Here is a 20,158-nt window from a genome sequence, read left to right as displayed (position 1 = left end):
CACTCTTCTTGATGCTAAACGAAGCCTATATGCTCCTCTTTGTATGGACACATTTACATTTTACTATATGAACACAATGTTGTTTAAACATCACCAATTTTACTATATGAACACAAATATGAGAGGATAGTTGTTTTCAGTCCCGTCTCTATATTCTTTTGACCCTAGGTAAACTGAATTTGTTGGACCCTATCAAGGGTTTTTGTTGGTTTTTTTCTGAATTTTGGAGTGAACCTAGTTGTTCAAATCAAGGGTTTTACCAACTTCACTTGTTTTCAGTTTTCACCATATGACTGCTGAATTTGCAAAACCTTGTTTTGCCATCAAAATATTTTTCGATCAACACAAAAATAAAAGTAAAAAGTAAATAAAAAATTGGATGGTAAAAAGTCAATGCATCTTGGGCCTTAGGTTAATGCCGATCCTGAATAGGTTCAAGTCCACCACCGCCTCCTAATTAGATAAATAAACATCATCTAATTAGGTCGAACTTTTTATAATAATCCTAAACAATCTATAGAGTGAGTCTGTGCGACTTGTATTGTCAAAATATGTTTCTGCGTCCGACCATGGTTAAGAGAAAAACTTTTGATTCCATTCCAGATGATCTCATTATCGAGATATTCTCGAGATTGTCTACAAAATCAATCGGTAGGTGTCGTTGCGTGTCGAAGCTATGGGCGTTCATACTGTACCGTCATGATTTCACCGAGTTGTTTCTAACCAAGTCCTCGGCTCGTCCACGTGTCTTATTTGTGGTCAGCCAACGCCTTGATTGGAGCTTTTACTCAACGCCTCAGCCTCAGAATCCATATGAGAAGTCTTCTCTTGTAGTAGCCGCCACTGATTTTCATACCAACTTCTCTAAAGGCTTAAGCGATATCGATTGTAGCTATGCCTCTGGATTTATCTATTTTCGTAATTTTCATATCCCAAGGGAAGATGAAGATGCAAAGCGTGTGATGTGTAACCCTCTCACAGGAAAGTATGTTATCTTACCTAAACTTGGAGATATTTCAAGGCATAGCTATTTAGGGTTTGATCCTCTTTACAAGGAATTTAAGGTATTGGTCATTAGTGTTTCTTATTCAAGTGTTATTCATTATATCTTAACACTGGGAACTGAGGAACTGAGGTGGAGGACGATCCAGTGTCCTTTTAAACATCTGCCTTGTGGGAAAAATATTTGCATCCATGGGGTTTTGTATTACTCAGCTCAAGTTGATCAAGGTGATCAAGGTTATTATGATGATGTGATAGTTTGCTTTGATGTTAGGTATGAGAAATTCAAGTACATAGGCTTAGAATGCTGTTTTGATGGATTGATAAACTATAAGGGGAAATTAGGTGGGATTAACATTGAGGAGAATTTTGCTCCTTATCTTGTTGAGTTGAGTATGTGGGTTCTAGGGGATGTTGATAAACAGGAATGGTCGAAATATGCCTACACTTTGTGGGATGAGAGTAATGTTGCTATACATAAAGGGGATCTTTCTGTTTCTGGGATGACTGCTACCGGTGATATTGTTTTGTCAATGAAATATGCAGATAATCCATTTTATGTCGTCTACTTCAATCCGGAAAGGAACACTCTCCAGAGTGTTGAAATCCAAGGTGTTCCGGCCAATCGTTATTCCAAAGTTTACGCCTTTGTAGACTATGTAGAAGATCTTAGCGTTAACAATGCAATGCAACTCAAGCCACGCCTTTTAAAACTAGTCCAAAATTTCGTTCCCAAGAGGCCAAAACCACGACGACGTCGGCGTAAATCTCGCGACCTCTCCAAGTCTTCTCAATCCGTGAAGAACAAGGAGCAGAACATGTACGGATTATCAGCTAACCTTCTCTATCGTTATGCTGGCTTAGCTATATATATTTTTGTTTTATTTAGTTTATATTTTTTGTTTTTTTTACGTCTTGTTTAGTACTATCATTCGACTGGCTTATAGCTAAAATTGTCACATATGGACATAAGATATATCAAAACGCCTAATCAATAGTCTGATTATTCATTTGTTGTTATGATTTACAATACCTTTTCCTGTGGTTTCCTCTTTGGCTCTAAATATGTCTGATCCGATATTTTTTCTTGATTAATCGTGGACAAATAAAAGACAAGACTCATGGAGTTTTGAAATAGGCTAAGCGTTTGATATACCTTGCAATGAGAGCATAGTTTTTATCTACACCATAGAAAGTGATTGGCATATTTTCTATAAGGATTTTTCTGTCAGAAGTCTTAGGTGAACTGGTTTACATTTCCTTTGAACATACTTCATACTTGGGTCTAAATGGGCACGATCCTTGAGAATTTAATTCATCCGGGAATCAAGAGAACCCTGGATAACGTTATGGGGATATTTAGAGTAGAACCGCAAGAAAGAAAAATAGAATTGTGATGATAGTTTTCGTCGATGTTACATCTATGAAATGCAAAACTTCCAGCAACCATTGAGGACTTTATGTACATAGTCACTAGTCACTACTACGAAATAAAATCTTATGTACATAGACTTTAAATGGTTAAAGCCCATGCATCTTGAGCCTAGGTTAGCGCCCACCATGAATGAGATCTAATTAGGGCGATCGAACTTTAAATTTGTATTATCTCCGTCCGATAATTAAGCAAATACAACGATGATCATGATGAGAGGACAATACTCATCAGATTCCATCACTATTGATCTCAAAACGAACAAGTCGACAAGGCTCCCTCAACAAAGTTTGTAAACCATAGCAGGAGTTCTAACCACTGAAAACGCAGGCAAAAAGGTTAATGGCACAGTGACAAAAACATTGACAAGAATGATACGAGGATGTGAAGGAGTTGGAATCTATATCTATGGCTTCAACTCCATAAATATCCATAGAAATGTTTGTTTCAACTCTAAAAAAAAAAAAAAAAAAAAAAAAAACCTTTGGGTTTGTTTCAACTCTCAGTGATAGTTTTATTACGAATCTGAATCATTACTAGGTTAACAAGTATTAGTATAAGCATATTGAATTTTATTTGACTCTGCATCTGAAGACAAGAAAAAACAAACAACAAGTGTTAGCCATAACTGGCTGTGTTACACGTTATGTAGCTCCTTGAGAAGCTTCTTCAGGGTATCAAGCGAACTTTGGAAATAGCACGAGACTGTGTAAAAGCAAAACCGAAAGAAAGAAATCGAATTTGATATAAGAGTAATGTCTTCTTACTAAAACATTTGAACATTTAACAAAACATCTAAACCAGTGATATGTGAATATATAAATTACTCAAACTCATTCGTATATGGTTAGAACTGGAAATGTTTTAATTTCTCCGCCCATGAAGGTAGCATTACAAACCATTCACACACGAGAGAACATATATGAATAAAACAATTATAGGATAGGACAGATCTCTTCAATATTCTAGTTCTTCAATCAATAAAAAAAAATTGACAAATAAAAACCATCATACTAATTCAATCATTCCACGTTAGTATTTCAGTTCCACATTATTCAAAAAAAAAAAAAAAAAATGATAACATGTTAGGAACCTTCGATGAGTTAACATGATGGGGTCAAAGTTTGGCTGGTTATACATGATACATCAGGTTCTTCCAATAGGCTTTTCCAGAGCCATGTGGTCTTTGCTGAAGCAACCAAAGACTCTGAAGCATTTTGAGGATGTGCCAGAAGAATGTTATATCCCCTCTCCATCTCTTGGTTATGAGAGCGCGTTTCTTCGTCACGACAGATGAACATTATATTAGCCGGAGGTGGATTATCAAACCCCCAAAACATCACATCGTCATAAAGACGCTTCCTAACTTCTCCTCTTTCAGGACCTAAAGAGGTGAAACAAAAGCTCGCATGGTTAGATCATGTCGAATTCTTTGTAAAACCAAAAGAAAAAATTATAAAAAAAACAGCCATCTGAATCTGAACATCAATGTCTAAATTCTACTATACATGTAAGAGATAGAAGATTAACCAAAGTTGACGTGTTCAAGAGTGATTCCAGTGGAAGAGAGAGCTTGCTTGACAAAAGGAGGGATGTGATTCATGTTGCCAAAGGCAAATATGGAGACTTGACCACGGTAGTTCAGCTTATGGAGGGCCGAGATTATTTTCTGAGCGACCCCCTCAGCTTTACAACCCTTGGGGATTGGACAATTATCAATATCCCAGCAAACGGACGTTTTAGCCTTCTCGTAGTGAGGCTTCGCCGCTTTGTTTTTCACCATAGCGTATTATTGAAGGCTTTGATGAACATAAAAAAAAAACAATTAAAGGTGAATAAATTTAAAATTGGGAAACGAAATTGCAGCTAGGTTTGTAATCTATGACAGAAATCTTATGGTAACATCTCCAATCAAATCGAAAACGAGAGGGAGAGAGAGAGAAGCGTAGAAGATGGGGCTAACATACTAACAATCTTCGGGCAACAGTTTTGATATATAATATTTGAAATAAGATACATACGAGACTGATCAATTCAACAGAATCATGTAGATATCAGAGGGACGAGATTATACCTTTTCACCGTAACAGACTGGGATTTAGGTTTTTCTTTTGAAGGGTTTTCTTAGGGTAGTAGTATGTATTCTTCTTAATGCAACGTGAATTTTCGCACCGCCACATGTTCCGGTGGCTTGTTGTGGGTGAAGTCAAGCCCAGCCCGCGCGGCCCTACTTAGACCCATTTCATAATAGGGTTTCAACTTTTAACGCTAATAAAAAAAAAACAGCTTATTGTATTTTTCTTAACCTTGTCTACCTGTCTCAAACGAACCAAACCGATCTCGTTTTCCTCTCCAAACCGATGCAACATTTGTTTAATCGAAAAAAACAAAATCTACCAATCAAAACAGAGATTTCCGGACCAAGAAGAAAACCAATTTACTTTTTTGATAATTTATTTAGACCTAAACGGCGAAACCCTAAATGTCTAAAACCTATAAATACATATTAGAGTCTTTGCGATGAAATGTTTCAGCAAATAAAACGATGATGAATACTGGAGGAGAGTATCCAGTTTACATCCCAATTGATCTCATTCCCGAGATACTATCGAGACTGCCAGCAAAGTCAGTAGGGAGGTTTCGTTGCGTGTCGAAGCAGTGGGAATCCATACTTAGCCGTCAAGACTTCACCGAGTTGTTCTTCACCAGGTCGTCGGCTCGTCCACGTCTCTTATTAATCCTCCAACGATCCAACGGTGACCTGCTCTTCTTCTCGGCGCCTCAGCCTCAGAATCCATATGAAACGTCTCTTGTTGTCACTGCCGATTATCATATGAAGCTCCGTGGAAAGATATTGAGTCGCTACGAGATATGTAGCTATGCCTCTGGTTTGATATATGTAAATGAATTTGTGATCTCAGAGGATCCAGCTGTGTGTGTGAATAGGTTTCCCATGGGTGTGATATGTAACCTTATCAAGGGCCAGTTTGTTACCTTGCCTTATCTATGCAGCTACAGACACTCGACAAGCTTTTTTGGGTTTGATCCGATTGACAATCAATTCAAGGTAGTGGGCGAAGCTTATCCATCTTTTGGAGATCAAAGAGACAAACATAAAATTCTGACATTAAAAACCGGAAAACTGAGGTGGAGGGGAAATAACCATTGTCCCACATACTATAAATTTACGTGTGATGGGATATGCATCAATGGGGTGTTGTACTACTTGGCTGACGCAGACGGTAGTGAATTTTCTAATTTGATAGTTTGCTTTGATATTAAGTCTGAGGAATTTAAGCTTATTGAGGTGGAATGTTTTAAAGAACAGAGTGCTACTAGATTGATCAACTACAAGGGCAAATTAGGTGGGATTGATATTTCGTATGATGAACTTATGCCATTGTGTTGAGTATGTTGGTTTTAGAGGATGTCGAGAAAAAGGAATGGTCCAAATATGTCTATACTTTGCCTATGCATGAAGTTGGTCTCCACAATGTTTTTGTCGTTGGGATGACTGCTAGATGTGAAATTGTTTTGGGGGAGAAGTTTACATCAAAACCTTTTTATCACTACAAGAAAACAGCTTAAAACTGACGAGCATAACTGTCAGTAAGCCGTCGGAAACATCTATTATCGACAAATTACTGACAGATGGCGTCCGTCGGTTCTAGATTGTCGGAAAAATAAATCTGTCAGAAATCCGTCAGTAATTACCGACGGAATTCCGACAAGCATTTACCGACAGATTACCAACAGTAATATTAATGGTAAACTGTCGGTAAATCCGTCAGTAACAGCCTGTCGGACAGTCGTCGAAGACGTGTTTGTCGGTAATCCCGTCGGTAATTTGCTGTCACACATCCGTCAGAAATATATTTCCGACGAAATTACAGACAGAACAATATCGGAAAATATCCGTCGAACCGACGGAAAAACCGACGACTTAACGACGGAATTTTGAGAAAGTCCGTCGTTTCCGACAGATTACCGACGGTTTATTTTCGAGAAAGTCCGTCGTTTCCGACAGAATTCCGACGGTTTGTTTTCGAGAAACTCCGTCATTTATGACAGATTTCCGACGGAAATATATATATATATATATATATATATATATTATAAATAGCATTATTATACAGATTTTATTATGAAAATATTCATTAAAACTGAAATGCTTATATATTTAAATTCAGAAAGTTAAAAGTTTGAGAGAAAATATGTTTTAAGTGAAAAATATTCTAATAACCGAAAACAAATAATTGTTCCAAAAAGAAAGCAAAGATTCAAGAAAACCTAAGAAGTGGAATGTCTTGCCCGCATCTCACTCATGAAGGCTGCTAGCTCCATGTCCCTCATCTTGTACTCCTCGTCCCTTCTTTTGTTCTCTGCTTTTTGTTCTTCCATTTCCGCTTTTTGTTCTTCCATATCCTTTTCCAAAGTTGCAATCCGAGCACCCTTCTCTTGCATAGCTTGTTGGAACTCTTGGGTGGGAGCAAATGAGAACCCCGATGAACGAGAAACCGAACTTCTTTCGGAGAGATTTCCTAGTCTAAAAACCGTCCCTTGGTTTTAATAGTTTCCTACACATGCATTTAAAAATTATATAAATATTTTAAAACAAAACAAAAGTAAAACAAAAATTTTAAAAATAAATGTTACCTCGAAAAAAATTTCGTTTAATTTCTCTTTTCTAAATTCAACCGTAGACTCCGATCCATCAAGAGATTGTAGCATCTCCTCCTCCCGCTTCCTCGAACTCTCAACAAGCAGCTTAGCTCTACCATCTTGTAATTGGCCGGTCTTTTTGTTGGTGTGCATATCCTCCATCAAAGTAACATAGTCTGGTACCACACCATCCCTAGCAGTCTAAAAGAAACATTTAAATTATGTAAAGATTGTCTAATTAATGATAAAGAAAATAATTATAGAAAATCTTAAAATTTACAAGTTGCTTTTGTCGAGTATGGGCACTTATTGGACCATTGTTGTGGGTAGCCATACCCAACCCCCCACGTTCGCTTCTTTTATTCTGAGAATGTTGGGAGGATGTTGCTTCTGTAGTTGGTTCCCCCCAATATTGAATGAAACCTTTAAAAAGATCCTCGTTCACATTTTTTGGCACCTTTCCTCTCTTCCACAATTGCTTCCACTCATGCAATTGTTTAGAATATCGCAGTGCGGCATATTTCTTAAAAGCTGTTCGAACTTGGCTAGTGACATCTGGTTTCCAATTGAAATCTTGCTAAAAATATAAAGAAAATGCATTAGCAAAAAATATATAAAACAATGTTATAAAATTAAGTTGTTAAAGTTGAAAACTTTACCGCAAATTGCCGAAACCAAATGTCTTGTTCTTTTGTAGGCATCACTGAAAACTTTGCATATGGTGTTTTGAGGATTCCGTACATCATATGCAAAATGGATTTTGTGATGCCATTATGAGAATCACAAAACCATGTTGTCCCTGGAGCACCATACGGATCTAAGCGGGGGATAAGTGATCGGTCAGGTTGAGAAACGAATTCTTCAACACTCATCTCCACTGGAACATTTTCTGAACCTTGAGAATCTGGGACGGCGCTACTAAGTGATTGTGAAGCACTAGCTTCTCCATTAGCTTGGTTCATAGAAGTGTTTGCAACATAAGAACCATAGTTCCTTCAACAAAAAAACAACAAAATTTAGAAATAATCTTCAAGCATAATTAAATTAACAAAAATCAATCAATAACAAAATTCAATTCATCAAACCCAATTAACAATTTATATTCCACCATTTACTAAATCATCAAAATTTAATTAATGCTATCCAATTAACAATTCAAATCCTCAAATCAATAACACCCAAACATAGCCAATTAATCAAATCTAATAACTTTACCATATTCCCAAGAAATCTAACAAACCTAAGAAATTCATTAGAAAAGAGAGAACTTACGCCATAAGAAGTCGCCGGATCAGAGGGAGACAATCGCCGGAGTTTCGCCGGTTTGGAGGGAGACAATCACCGGAGTTTCGCCGGTTCGGAGGGAGACAAACGCCGAAGAAGACGCGGGGGAATGGAGAGAGTTCGATGTTTTTTTTTTCTGAGATAAAATAAAACACTCGGGGGAGAAGAAGATAAAACTACTTTGTTATTATCGATATTACCGATGGAAAACCGACAGTAAACCCGTCGGTTTAGACTGAAATATTTAATTGCCCGCGGTAATGAAAATTTCATTTTATTTCATTCCCGGGGAAAATTATGGGATCCGTCGGAAATCTGTCAGTAATTCCAAACTATTTCCGACGAATTTCCGACGGTTTATTTTAAAATTTCGCTAACCGTCGGTAATCCGTCAGTATCTCCAACTATTACCGATGGATTTCTGACGGCTTAGAGGTTAAACCTCTTTATTTCATAATTTCTCTTCACAAATATGCATATATTATGTGTTTAGATTGACCATGTAAGTAATGTTCAAAATAAGCATCTATATGATTAAGTTATAGAAAAAAAAATTCAATGATAAGTAACAAATACTTGAACCATAACTTGTAATACCACATTACAACTACTTTAGCCAAACAACTTAACTTATTTTTTCAAAAACAAATTTTGAAGATTTTTGTTTAAAAGAAGATTATTAAGCCATTAAAACATCCATCTCTATACGTTTCTTATAAAATAAGTGCGTTACAGAGCCAAAATTAGAGGTTTTACACTAGTCCGTCAGTAAACCGTCAATATCTGTCGGTTATTACCGACGATTTACCGACAGAATCAAAAAAACGGACAAAAAATAAAAAAAATGATGAAAATTTTATTTCCGTCAGAAAGTTGTCGGAAAATACCGACGGATTACCGACAGTTTACTAGTTTCCGACGCATTTTCCGAAGGGTATTGTTTATTTATAAGAGTTATTTTATTCTTTTATTTATTTGTAAGAGATATTTTATTTATAGAATATGTTTGAAAGTATTTAAATTTATTTCTTTATTTATAAGAGATATTTAATTATTTTATTTATTTATTTTTATAAGAGGTATTTTTTTATTTATAACAGATATTTAATTTTTTATAAGAGATATTTAAAAGTATCAAAATTTATATACTTATTTGTAAGAGATATTATTTTTTTTACTAAATTTTGGAAATAAAATAATAAACTGGAATTAAAATTGAAAATTAAATATCTACTTTAAAGATACAATAAGTTTAATAAAAACAAACTATTCTGAATCAGAAGAGTAATCAGAAGAAACTGAGTCTGAATCATCTCCGTCAAATTCTCCAATTTCATCCTCTGACTCTAAGTCGACTCTGTCATCAGTGAATTGGGAGAAGTCAATCACGAGGTCAACATCAAAAGAATGCTCAACTGGGGCCATGTAGCCAACTCCGCTAGGTTGCAAAGGATCATGATCGGAAACTCCGTATATTCTCCCTCTTGGGTTTATTTGTGTAATTGTTACCCAACGATCTGGAGTATTAGAAACGCGAGGGTAGCGAATGTAGCAAACCTGTTACAAATAAAGTTATTTTACTAATTACATAAATAAATTCTTTAAATAATTATTCAATAAACCGATAATGTAATCCTTACTTGGTCTGCTTGTGACGCCAGGATGAACGGATCATATTTCACCAACCTACGTCTTATGTTAACGGATGTAACACCAAATTGGTCAACTCTGACACCACGATCGATGTAAGGATCATACCAATCACAAAGGAAAACAACGCATCTCAAGTTTAACATCTCCAGATAGCGTACTTCTAAAATCTCTCTAAGGACACCATAGTACACAACATCACTTGTATGAGATGATATACCCGTATCGGTTGTTCTCCGCCTACTTCCTTCCTCGTGAATCCGAAATGCATATCCCCTCGTGCAATACCCCGGACAAGACGTTGCACTATAGTTGGGACCGTTTACTAATTCTACTAACCATGTTGGAAATGTTTGTCCTTTTTCGCTTTCATCATTAACCTTAAAAAATATGTTTAAAAAAATTAATGATATTTAATATTAAATTTTTATTAAACCAAGCTAGTAAAACACTTACATAATGTTTCAACCAAGGCGCAAAATCCCTTTGCTTATGCTCATCAAGCTGCTCCTCGGTATATATCGGGTAGTAAGAGCGTATTAACGCCATGTAAATCCTATTACAAAACCAAAAAAAAACCGAATTTTAGAAGATATGAAATTATAAATTTAAGTTTTAATTCATATTAATTTTAAAATGTACCTCTCATATTCCATAATATCCTCACAATTTGTGAGAATATACATATGTAAGTGCGTATACTCTTGCTGCGACAGTTGGCGATTCTTTCTTGTCCCGCTGAGTTTTCCTACTTGTGTAAACAAGTTAGGTACGTATACCGAATAACTAGCCACTTCGCCTCCATCATCATGACAAGTAGGACGTCGTCTTTTTGTACGAACTTGGGCAGGAAAGTAAAATTTGGCAAAATTTGAGGCTTCTTCGTTTATACTTTGTGCCACAATAGAGCCTCCAACTTTGCTTAAATTTTTGACCTTCTTCTTCAGATAAAACATATACCGCTCAAAAGGATACATCCACCGGTACTGAACAGGACCACCAAGTTTAGCTTCTCGCGGAAGGTGTATTGGGAGATGCTCCATAACATCAAAAAAAGATGGGGGGAATATCTTCTCGAGATTGCATAGGATCATTGGTATGTTTTCTTCCAAGTTACGAATACCGTCAACTGTAAGTGTTTTAGAGCATAAATCCCGAAAAAATGCACCTACCCCTGTAAGTAAAAAGAAGATCGGATTAATACTGTAAAACCTCTATGAATTAATTCTTTGTTGTATATATAAATAAATATGTAAATAATTCTTTAAACAATGGCGATATTTAGAAATGTACTTGCAATTGCTTGGTGGACATTACTTGGTAAAAGATGCTCAAATGCAAATGGAAGAAGTCGCTGGATCACAACATGACAATCATGGCTCTTCATTCGAGTAAACTTTCTTTCAGCCATATCAACACAATTACGTAAATTAGATGTGTATCCGTCAGAAAATTTAATATCGTGGGTAATCCAGTGGAAGAACGCTTCCTTCTTGCGCGTGTCTAACCGAAATGCCGGGACTGGACATCTCCCATTTTCTAGTACATGAAGCGGATCGCGATCACAAATATCTGGCAAATCTAATCTAGATTTAAAATTATCTTTTGTCTTTCCCGGGACATTTAGAACAGTGTTCATGAGGTTGTCGAAGACGTTATTCTCGACGTGCATGACATCTAGATTATGTTTCAACAAAAGATCTTTCCAATAAGGCAACACCCAAAAAATGCTATGTTTATACCAATTGTGATTGATGCCAGCACCGTAAACAACAACATGTCCATTACCACCACAATTTGTAGTCCTCACTGCTCCAAAATCTCTTAACTGTTCCAGTAAAATATTTCCGTCGACTTCAGGAGGTGGTGCATCAACCACTTGCTTATTCTATGACAATCAAACCAACTCGTTTTACGTCCGTGCCTCAACTGGGACGCATCTGTATTATCTTGACAGTACGGACACGCTAACCTTCCATGAGTTGACCATCCAGATAGCATCCCATAAGCTGGAAAGTCACTAATCGTCCACATAAGTGCTGCACACATCTGGAAATTCTGCTTGGTTAAAACGTCATATGCTGTAGCACCATGATCCCATAACATTTTCAGCTCATATATCAACGGTTGCAGAAACACATCAAGAGATCTCTTCGGATGATCTGGACCGGGAACCAAAATCGAAAGGAAAAGAAACTCTCGAGACATGCACAAAGATGGCGGTAAGTTATAAGGTGTTACGATTACTGGCCACAACTAATATTGCCTTCCATGCTTTCCAAATGGGTTGAAACCATCTATAGATAATCCTAGGTACACGTTTCTTGGCTCATACGCAAAATCTGGATACACAGATTAGAAATGCCTCCATGCTTTTGCATCTGAAGGATGCGTAATCTCTCCGTTTGATCTATGTTCTGTGTGCCATCTTATTGGACCAGCCGTACGCTCAGATTGATATAATCGCTTCAGCCTTTCTGTGATCGGTAAATACCACATCCGCTTATATGGAACTGGAACCCTACCGCTTGTTTCCTGATATCTTGGTTTTTGACAAAATCGACACCTTGTCCTATCTTCGTCTTCTCTCCAATAGATCATGCAATTATCTTCGCATACATCTATCATTTGATACGACAAACCAAGACCGGCGACCAATTTCTGAATCTCGTAATATGTACCTGGAAAATGATTATCTTCAGGCAAAATGTCTTTCATAAAATCTGTTATCGCATCCACACATTCCTCAGCCAAATTGTAGTCCGTCTTTATGGTCATCAATCTGCTTGCAGATGATAAAGCCGAATGACCTTCCCTACAACCTTCATATAACGGCTGCTTAGCTGCGTCCAACATAGAAAAAAACTTGCATGCCTCTGCATTAGGTTCCTCTAACCTATCAACATTTTGACCCATCGATTGCATATTTTCCCTATATGCATCATTCACCATCTCAACAGTACCCACACCATAATCTACTTCTGTTCTAGGTTCCTCTACGCTATCAACAATATATGGTTCGCTAGAACTAGTATACTCTGGTCTTTCACCATGGAGAAACCAAATTTTGTAACCCGGCATAAAACCACTCGAATAAAGATGACCCCATACTAAATCAATCCTAATATTGTGAGAATTCCGGCAAATCGAACATGGACATTTCAACTTACGGGTTTGAAGAACGATCGGTTGTTGACATGCCAACTCCATAAACTCGCCTACACCACGAGCATACTCATCATTCAATAAATTTGATTCTGGATCGAGCATCGGTCCGTCCATCCAAGATCGAAAATAAGAAGAAGAAGACATTTTTTGTTTTTTCTAAAAAAATGAGTGAGAGTATGAGAAGGAGTGGTTCGTTTTATAGAGAAAGTAAATTTTGTATCCGTCCGTACTCTGTCAGTAATCCGTCAGTAATTTTTGAAATTTTCAACAGCTACATTAACGGATATATTTACCGACGAATATCCGACGGATATTTATTTAAATGGATATAATAATGGATACGTTTATGGACGGATTTCCGATGGCTGTAAATTAATACCCGTCGGAAATCTGTTGGTAATTGAATAATATACAAACAACAACAACAACGGATATATTTACCGACGAAATTCCGACGGAAAATACTGACGGTAGTATCTGGTCGGTAATCCGTCGGAAATGTTGATTTACCGATAAAATTCCGACGGAAAATACTGACGGTAGTATCTGGTCGGTAATCCGTCAGAAATGTTGACAGATTACTGACGGATAATGTTTGTTGGTAAATTTCTGACGGAAAGCTGACAAACTTTTATGGCGTCAGAAATCGGTCAGTATATCGTCGGTAATTACCGACAGATAGTTGCCCGTCAGAAGTGCCGTCAGTTATGATCTTGTTTTCTTGTAGTGTATGTTTTCTACTTTAATCCGGAAAGGAACACTCTCCAACGTGTAGAAATCAAAGGTGTTGGAGCTGACGGAGAAGCATTTGAAACTGACTGTAAAGTTTACGCCTTTGTAGACCATGTAGAGGATATAAGTGTTAAAACTCAATTCCAGCCTTACAAAGGGGATGAGGATGAGGATGAGGATGAGGATGAAGACGGATATGAAGAGAGATATGAATATGGATATGATGAATATAGATATGAAGACGGATATGAAGAGGGATATGAATATGGATATGAATGTGAATATCAGTACGGATATGAAGACGGATATGTAGAGGGATATAAATATGGATATGAAGACGGATATGTAGAGGGATATGAATTTGGAGATGAAGACGGATATGTAGAGGGATATGAATTTGGAGATGAAGACGGATATGGTCAATATGGATATGAAGAGAGATATCGAGAGGGATATCAAGACGGATATGAAGATGATGAAGAAGAAAAAGAGTTAGAGAGGCATGAGGAGAGCTGAATCGTATATAACCTTTTTCGACTGTTTTTGATTTAAGTTTCCATATTATATCTACTTCAATCAAAGCAAGATTTGGCTCCACTCTTTTGAGTCAATCCTCTTCCTTTATCGTTCACAATCAACCAGTTTCGTTCCCATAGGAATCCTAAGCAACCAAACCCCAAACACAACTTAGCTTTTCCTACATTTCCCCCAACAAATCACACAACAATGAAAACCGCTTATATTCAAATAAACGCACAAAAGATGACAAACTTCATCATCAAATTGTTTATTCATGACTTTAAAACTTTATTCTTCGCCATTTTATTGTTAGCAATCGATCTTCGGATGAGAGAATTGACATGATGGGGTGGTCATAGTTTGGCTGGTTATATATATCTGGTTCTTCCAATATGCTTTTCCAGAGCCATGTGGTCTTTGCTGAAGCAACCCAAGAGTCTGAAGCATGTTGATGTTGAGAATGTGCCAGAAGAATGTTATATCCCATCCGTTCATCTTGAGATCTTATTTTGTCACGAGTGGTGAACACTAGATTACTAATTATCCCACACACAAAAAAACACACCGTGGCAAATATGCCTGCTAGTATCTCGATTATGTCTTTTAAAAAAAACAAAAATTGGTACGTTAAAATCTCTAAATCTTATTGTTGATAATGTGAGAGGTCAAAGTTTTGATAATAGGTCTAAAATGAAAGGAAATCATCAAGGGATTCAAAATAGATTGCTTGATGTTACAAAAGCAGTATTTGTGTGAAAAGGTTTTTTTTTTTGGGAGCATTGTAGAAAATAATAGAATATTTTGCTTGATCATGTTCCTTACATGACTATATGAAATCTTTTTCTAATACCCGATGAGAAAATCGAATAAAAAGCAATGTTTTTAAAACCGGACCGGACCGGCGGTCGAACCACGTTAACCCGCGAACCAGCAACATATCTGGTTGGGTTAATATCAAAACCCAAAGAAAACTGAACCGGTAAAAAAAATCATATTAACCCGCCAAAAAACGAAAAACCAGTGAACCATTAAACCGGATAAAACTGGGTTCTACTTTTTTTTTGTAAAAATGGGTGCAATTAATTTAATTAATTTCCTTTTCTAGTTTTCTTCTTAGCAAATTAGCAATAGTAGGGTTTCTAGTTAACACTCTTATTCTCTTATTGCTTTTAGATTTGAATTTCTAAAATATTTTACTATTACTGGTTATATTTTGAGTTTGTTACACTTTGAATTTATTACTTTTTAAGGTTTTTTAAAAATATTATGATTATTGAAGTATTTTATTTGGTATATCCAATTATATCATAGTTGTAATCATTGGAAAAAATAGAAGACATATCCATACCTATTATTTATAAAAATATCATCAAAATCAATTGAACCCGGTTGACCCCGGTTGACCCCGGTCGAACCATATTGACTCATGACCCAGAAGCTTTTCCGGTTCAGTTACCGGTCCGGTTTTAAAAACATTGATAAAAAGTGATAAAGCTATTAGGCTTGGAGCTCCTCAACTGAGACGAATCGATCTATATGAGTCATGTGATACCATAGCAGAGAGTGAAGCCCAAAGATAGTGATTTCAGTTGAGAATTTTGAGTTTTTACTTAGTATATGAAATTTTGTTTTTTTATGAACAAGGTAAAGCATCAATATGCATTGATAGTGCTACAAAAAAAATTAGAAGGTATAATGTTATACTTTGAAGTATAGGATAAGTATACAATTATAAGTGAATGGTTAGAACAAGATAAGAGAGAGATTCACGATTCTATACTTAAGCTGCAAGTTTCTTGGATCAAGTTGCTGCTTCAGCAGGAGACGACAGTTTTCCAAGGACCACAATGGAATCACCAATTTCAATTGTTTTTCCAATTCCATCGCCGAGTCGATCTTTCCAAACCATGTTCTGCCCAAAGTATATCTGCATATCATTTTCATATCTATCATTCAAAACCCTCATATTCATTTTGTTATTATGATGATACACCCGGACCACGGTCTTTACCTTTCCCTGTGGTTTCCTCTTTGGCTGTAAAACTTTGTCTGACCTGAAATTTCTCAAAGTCTCAATCGGCTCTTGACCTGCTATCCCAGTTTCTTGACTAATGGTAGGTACCTGATCATGGAAAAATTAAAAAGCTTATCCTTATACGAACAAAACAAAAGATTCATAGAGTTTTGAACTACGTTAAGGTTTTGATATACCTTGCAACGGGAGCATAGTTTCACACCGTGAAAGGTGAAATCATTGATAAGGATCTCTGTCCATAAGTCTTCAGCAAATGGTTCACATCCATCAACAAAGATGCTGTAATTAACATTTCCCAAGTGAGAGCTATCAATAAGTGTTGTTACAACAAAGCAATAAAAACACTGAGGACTTTCTTTTGAACCTACTTGGGTCTAAATCGGTTGATCGGTACAGGCTCCTTGAGAAGCTTATTTAGGAAATCAAGCGAACCCTGGAAATAGCACGAGAGACTATGTAAAGCAGAACCAAAAGAAAGAAACCGAATTTGATCCTCTGACCTGTGATATAAGCAAGAATGGATACATATCTGAGAACTTCGCAATGTGACCTGGAGCATAATTTGGATCCGCAGGCCTAGTCTCAGAGGCTGCAATATAACAGCAACATGTGACTCATGATTAAACATGCCAAAATGTTTCAAAGGAGTCAAGCTGTAAGATTAACTAATTAAGACAGGGAAAAAGTATATGAAACCTGAATCAAAACGAACAAGTCGACAAGGCTTGCCAACAAAATTTGTAAACCACTGAGATGCTTCTTCTCCTTCATCTAGTGCGGAGCCAGACCACTCCCAAACTGAGACACCGTCTGCTATTTTGTCGGGTTTAGCTAGGGAGACCTTAAGGGCATCCATACCAGGAGCTCTAACCACTGCAAAAACACAGCCAAAAGATGAGAAAAAAGACAAAAGAAAAGCCAGTTATAGAAGAAGACTAAAAACAAACAATCTGACCCATGTTAGAGCTCTTGTTGGGCTCCCAATCCTCTGCAAAGGCATGCTTAGGCATTTCTACTTCAATCAAAGCAAGCTTTGGTTCCACTCTTTGAGTCAATCCTCTTCCTTTATCGTTCACAATCAACCAGTTCCGATCCCATAGGAATCCTAAGCAACCAAACCCCCAAAAAAACTTAGCTTTTCTACTTCTCCCCACCCAACAAATCACACAACAATGACAACAGCTTATAATATTCAAGTCATTCACATTCCAAGTCTTAAAACATTTTTAGAGCATCACTGCAGGACAGCACAAAATTCAAAATTTCCCCCACTTGAAGAACATCCAGAGTCACACCTCAAAGACTACTTAGAACACTCACAAGTTTCATTAACTATATCAAGAACCCATCAACAAGAGCTCACAACAACATCTGAAACTGAAGCAAACAAGAAGTGTCACTGATTCATGATGAGCCCTTAAAAACAGACTACGCGAAGATATCGTTCAATAACTTAAACCCACATGAAGAAATACCTCTCATATGAAACCCAAAAAGGAAAAATCGAAATTGAAAAAAAAAAAAAAAAAAAAAAAATAGGATTTTTCAAAAAGGGACGAAGATACTAGTTTATACCAGTGGGAGTGAGAGCAGCCTGAGATAAAGAAATCCCTCTACATGATTTGATCGGATAAACGAACAGAGACGATACTCTTGCAGCCACTTCACTCGCCGGCGTCAAAGCGTTCTCCATCTCTTGTTTTTTTTTTCTATATAATTCTCCACCTTCCGACGAACATAGTATCTTACATTTACCAGAAATTCATTTATGACCCCAAATTTCTTACGTCCTTCGACTAAAGTCTCAAACTTTGGTTTTTAACAAAAATTTCCATTTAAAATCTAACCCTTTTTATACTCCGTTGAAAGTTTAAAACTTTCCGTTGGATCGGAGTAATATTTACAACCAAAAGAAAGAGTAAAAATGACCAAAAGAAAAAATTCATCTTTAGCTCTTTATGAATACTTTAAAAATCATCTATAAAAATGAAAGCCAAACTATAAATTGAAGTTGCATGTTAATCTCAGCTGTTGATGTTGAGATATCTTTCTTTTTTTATTGAAGGGCTTGAGAGAGAGTGAGATATCTTAGTAATAATATCACGCATATTATGGTTGTACATCTTACCGAAGATGGGGTCAAAGTTTGGCTGGTTATATTTTTGGTTCTTCCAAGATGCTTTTCTAGAGCCATATGTGGTCTTTGCTGATCAAACAACCAAAGAGTATGAAGGATGTTGAGGATGTGCCAGAAGAGTGTTATACATCCTCTCACTTCATGATCATGAGATCTTATTTTGTCATGAGAGATGCACATTAGATTAGCCGGAGAGGTTGATTACTAATTTTCCACGAAAACACAACGTGGCTAGCTTCTCCTCTTTCAAAACCTAAAGACGTGAAATAAAAGCTCGAATGGTTAATTAAGCAAAAGAAAAAAAAAAAAAAAAAACACAACCATTTGAATCAGAACATCAGTGTTTGTACTTCTACTATACATTTCAGAGATAGAAGGTAAGAAAAACTAACTGGAGTTGACGTGATTGAGAACGACTCAGATGGAAGAGAGAGCTTGCTTGACGGAAGGAGGGATGTCATGTGATTGATTTTGCCATAGGAAAATATGAATACATTATTTGAGGGTTAATACAACAAGAAATCATCTATAACAAAACAAATAAAAATATAAATTTTAGCTGCAGAATTTAATCTCAGATTCTCACCTCTTGATATTGAGATTTACAGTGGTCAATTCAAAACGCAGTATCTGGATGTAGCATTTAAATGATGTTTGTTTGTGTTATTTGTTCATGCTTCCAAAAATTGTATGTGGATAAAGTTACGTTTGTTTTGTAATTTGATATTTGTATGTTGATACAATATATATAAAAAAACCAAAAAAAATCCTTTATTTATGTTGAAGATGTTTTAGTGGTTATAATTTATTCATGTTTTTAGCTTATTTTCATATTAAATTTAAATAAACATTTTTAAAAAAAAGTTATCTTGTCTTGGCGGAAAACAGAGATTTTGTGTTTTTAGCGGAAAATCAAGATTTTGTGTGTTTTGGCAAAAAACCGAGATTTTCATTTTTGGCCGGAGATGGACAGCTTGACTGCAAAGGTACCATATGATAGTCCAAGAGATCATAGGATCGACTGGTAGCTAGTACAAATAATTCCAAGGTGTTGGAGCTAACGGAGAAGCGTTTGAGACCGATTGCCAAGTTTACGCTTATGTTGACCATGTAGAGGATCTTAGTGTTCAAACTCAAGTCAAACATTACAGTGTGGAAGATGATGATGAAGATGAAGAAGAATACAAATTTCCATACCAATACGGATATCCATACGAATATGAATACAGATTTCTATATTATATTACGGATATCCAAATTACGGATATGGATATCCCAATTATGAATACAGATATCCATACTATGGATATTCAAATTACAGATATTGATATGCCTACTACGGTTATGGATATCCCTACTATCCCAACTACGGATACGAGTATCCATATGATCCATACTACGGATTGGATATAGATATTGATATGTATATGGATATGATGATGAACAAGAGAGCTAGAGAGAGGCCAGTGGAGAGCTGAAGTTTTTGAGTTTTTTGATTAATCAAGTTTTCATTTTTAAAAAAAAATCCATGTCTCTG

General features: G+C 36.3%; 3 protein-coding genes and 2 pseudogenes across 9 annotated transcripts; 2 read left to right on the top strand and 3 right to left on the bottom strand.

The window, feature by feature from the left end:
• Positions 1-527: 527 nt before the first annotated feature.
• LOC104778984 (putative F-box protein At1g30930 pseudogene) lies at positions 528-2,048 on the top strand (annotated as a pseudogene). The gene has a single exon (XR_015592314.1). The product of XR_015592314.1 is annotated as a putative F-box protein At1g30930 pseudogene (transcript).
• Positions 2,049-3,238: 1,190 nt separating this feature from the next.
• Positions 3,239-4,612, bottom strand: LOC104778983 (uncharacterized). The gene is made up of 3 exons (XM_019240218.2): positions 4,509-4,612; positions 3,965-4,233; positions 3,239-3,818 (listed from the first exon to the last, which is right to left on the bottom strand). The coding sequence occupies exons 2-3, from the start codon at positions 4,215-4,217 to the stop codon at positions 3,538-3,540; spliced, it is 534 nt and encodes a 177-aa protein (XP_019095763.2). The 5' UTR covers positions 4,218-4,233; positions 4,509-4,612; the 3' UTR covers positions 3,239-3,537.
• A 367-nt stretch (positions 4,613-4,979) lies between these two features.
• Positions 4,980-14,446, top strand: LOC104778982 (F-box protein At3g57590 pseudogene; annotated as a pseudogene).
• LOC147946887 (uncharacterized) lies at positions 9,647-11,717 on the bottom strand. 3 transcript variants are annotated; one of them, XM_087504111.1, is made up of 6 exons: positions 11,324-11,717; positions 10,673-11,204; positions 10,467-10,586; positions 10,021-10,396; positions 9,811-9,937; positions 9,647-9,726 (listed from the first exon to the last, which is right to left on the bottom strand). In XM_087504111.1, exons 1-6 carry the CDS (start codon positions 11,700-11,702, stop codon positions 9,647-9,649), a joined length of 1,614 nt encoding a protein of 537 aa, XP_087360237.1. In that variant the 5' UTR covers positions 11,703-11,717. The 3 variants fall into 3 exon arrangements, with proteins under 3 accessions (XP_087360237.1, XP_087360234.1, XP_087360236.1); XM_087504108.1 differs by having other exon boundaries at positions 9,647-9,937; XM_087504110.1 differs by having other exon boundaries at positions 9,647-9,937; positions 10,021-10,410; positions 10,487-10,586.
• A 1,626-nt stretch (positions 14,447-16,072) lies between the features above and the next one.
• On the bottom strand, positions 16,073-19,118 carry LOC104757484 (uncharacterized). Of its 4 annotated transcripts, XM_087504066.1 has the most exons (10): positions 19,014-19,118; positions 18,613-18,874; positions 18,060-18,228; positions 17,440-17,589; positions 17,181-17,357; positions 16,985-17,073; positions 16,853-16,917; positions 16,661-16,763; positions 16,461-16,571; positions 16,073-16,376 (listed from the first exon to the last, which is right to left on the bottom strand). In XM_087504066.1, the coding sequence occupies exons 2-10, from the start codon at positions 18,799-18,801 to the stop codon at positions 16,251-16,253; spliced, it is 1,179 nt and encodes a 392-aa protein (XP_087360192.1). In that variant the 5' UTR covers positions 18,802-18,874; positions 19,014-19,118; the 3' UTR covers positions 16,073-16,250. The 4 variants fall into 4 exon arrangements, with proteins under 4 accessions (XP_087360192.1, XP_087360190.1, XP_087360196.1 ...); XM_087504064.1 differs by lacking the exon at positions 19,014-19,118 and having other exon boundaries at positions 18,613-18,980; XM_087504070.1 differs by lacking the exons at positions 17,440-17,589; positions 19,014-19,118 and having other exon boundaries at positions 18,613-18,952.
• Between the last annotated feature and the right edge of the window lie 1,040 nt (positions 19,119-20,158).

Source organism: Camelina sativa, chromosome 3, assembly GCF_030686135.1.
Source record: "Camelina sativa cultivar CO46 ecotype springtype chromosome 3, ASM3068613v1".
NCBI lineage: Eukaryota > Viridiplantae > Streptophyta > Magnoliopsida > Brassicales > Brassicaceae > Camelina > Camelina sativa.
The sequence above is the reverse complement of the archived record's forward strand: the minus strand, read 5'-3'. Positions and strand labels throughout refer to the sequence as shown.

Bases quoted from the DNA above. Each gene is read 5' to 3' on its own strand.
- LOC104778983 (XM_019240218.2), bottom strand. From the start codon at position 4,217: ATGGTGAAAAACAAAGCGGCGAAGCCTCACTACGAGAAGGCTAAAACG. The intron at 3,819-3,964 runs GTTAATCTTCTA...TCACCTCTTTAG, and splicing joins TCTTGAACACGTCAACTTTG to GTCCTGAAAGAGGAGAAGTT.
- LOC147946887 (XM_087504108.1), bottom strand. From the start codon at position 11,702: ATGCACGTCGAGAATAACGTCTTCGACAACCTCATGAACACTGTTCTA. The intron at 11,205-11,323 runs GTACATTTCTAA...TTTTACTTACAG, and splicing joins TGTCCACCAAGCAATTGCAA to GGGTAGGTGCATTTTTTCGG. The intron at 10,397-10,466 runs GTTTAATAAAAA...TAATGATGAAAG, and splicing joins GTAAGTGTTTTACTAGCTTG to CGAAAAAGGACAAACATTTC.
- LOC104757484 (XM_087504066.1), bottom strand. From the start codon at position 18,801: ATGTGCATCTCTCATGACAAAATAAGATCTCATGATCATGAAGTGAGA. The intron at 18,229-18,612 runs GTAAGATGTACA...GGTAAATGTAAG, and splicing joins AAACTTTGACCCCATCTTCG to ATACTATGTTCGTCGGAAGG. The intron at 17,358-17,439 runs GTCAGATTGTTT...GTGTTTTTGCAG, and splicing joins CAACAAGAGCTCTAACATGG to TGGTTAGAGCTCCTGGTATG.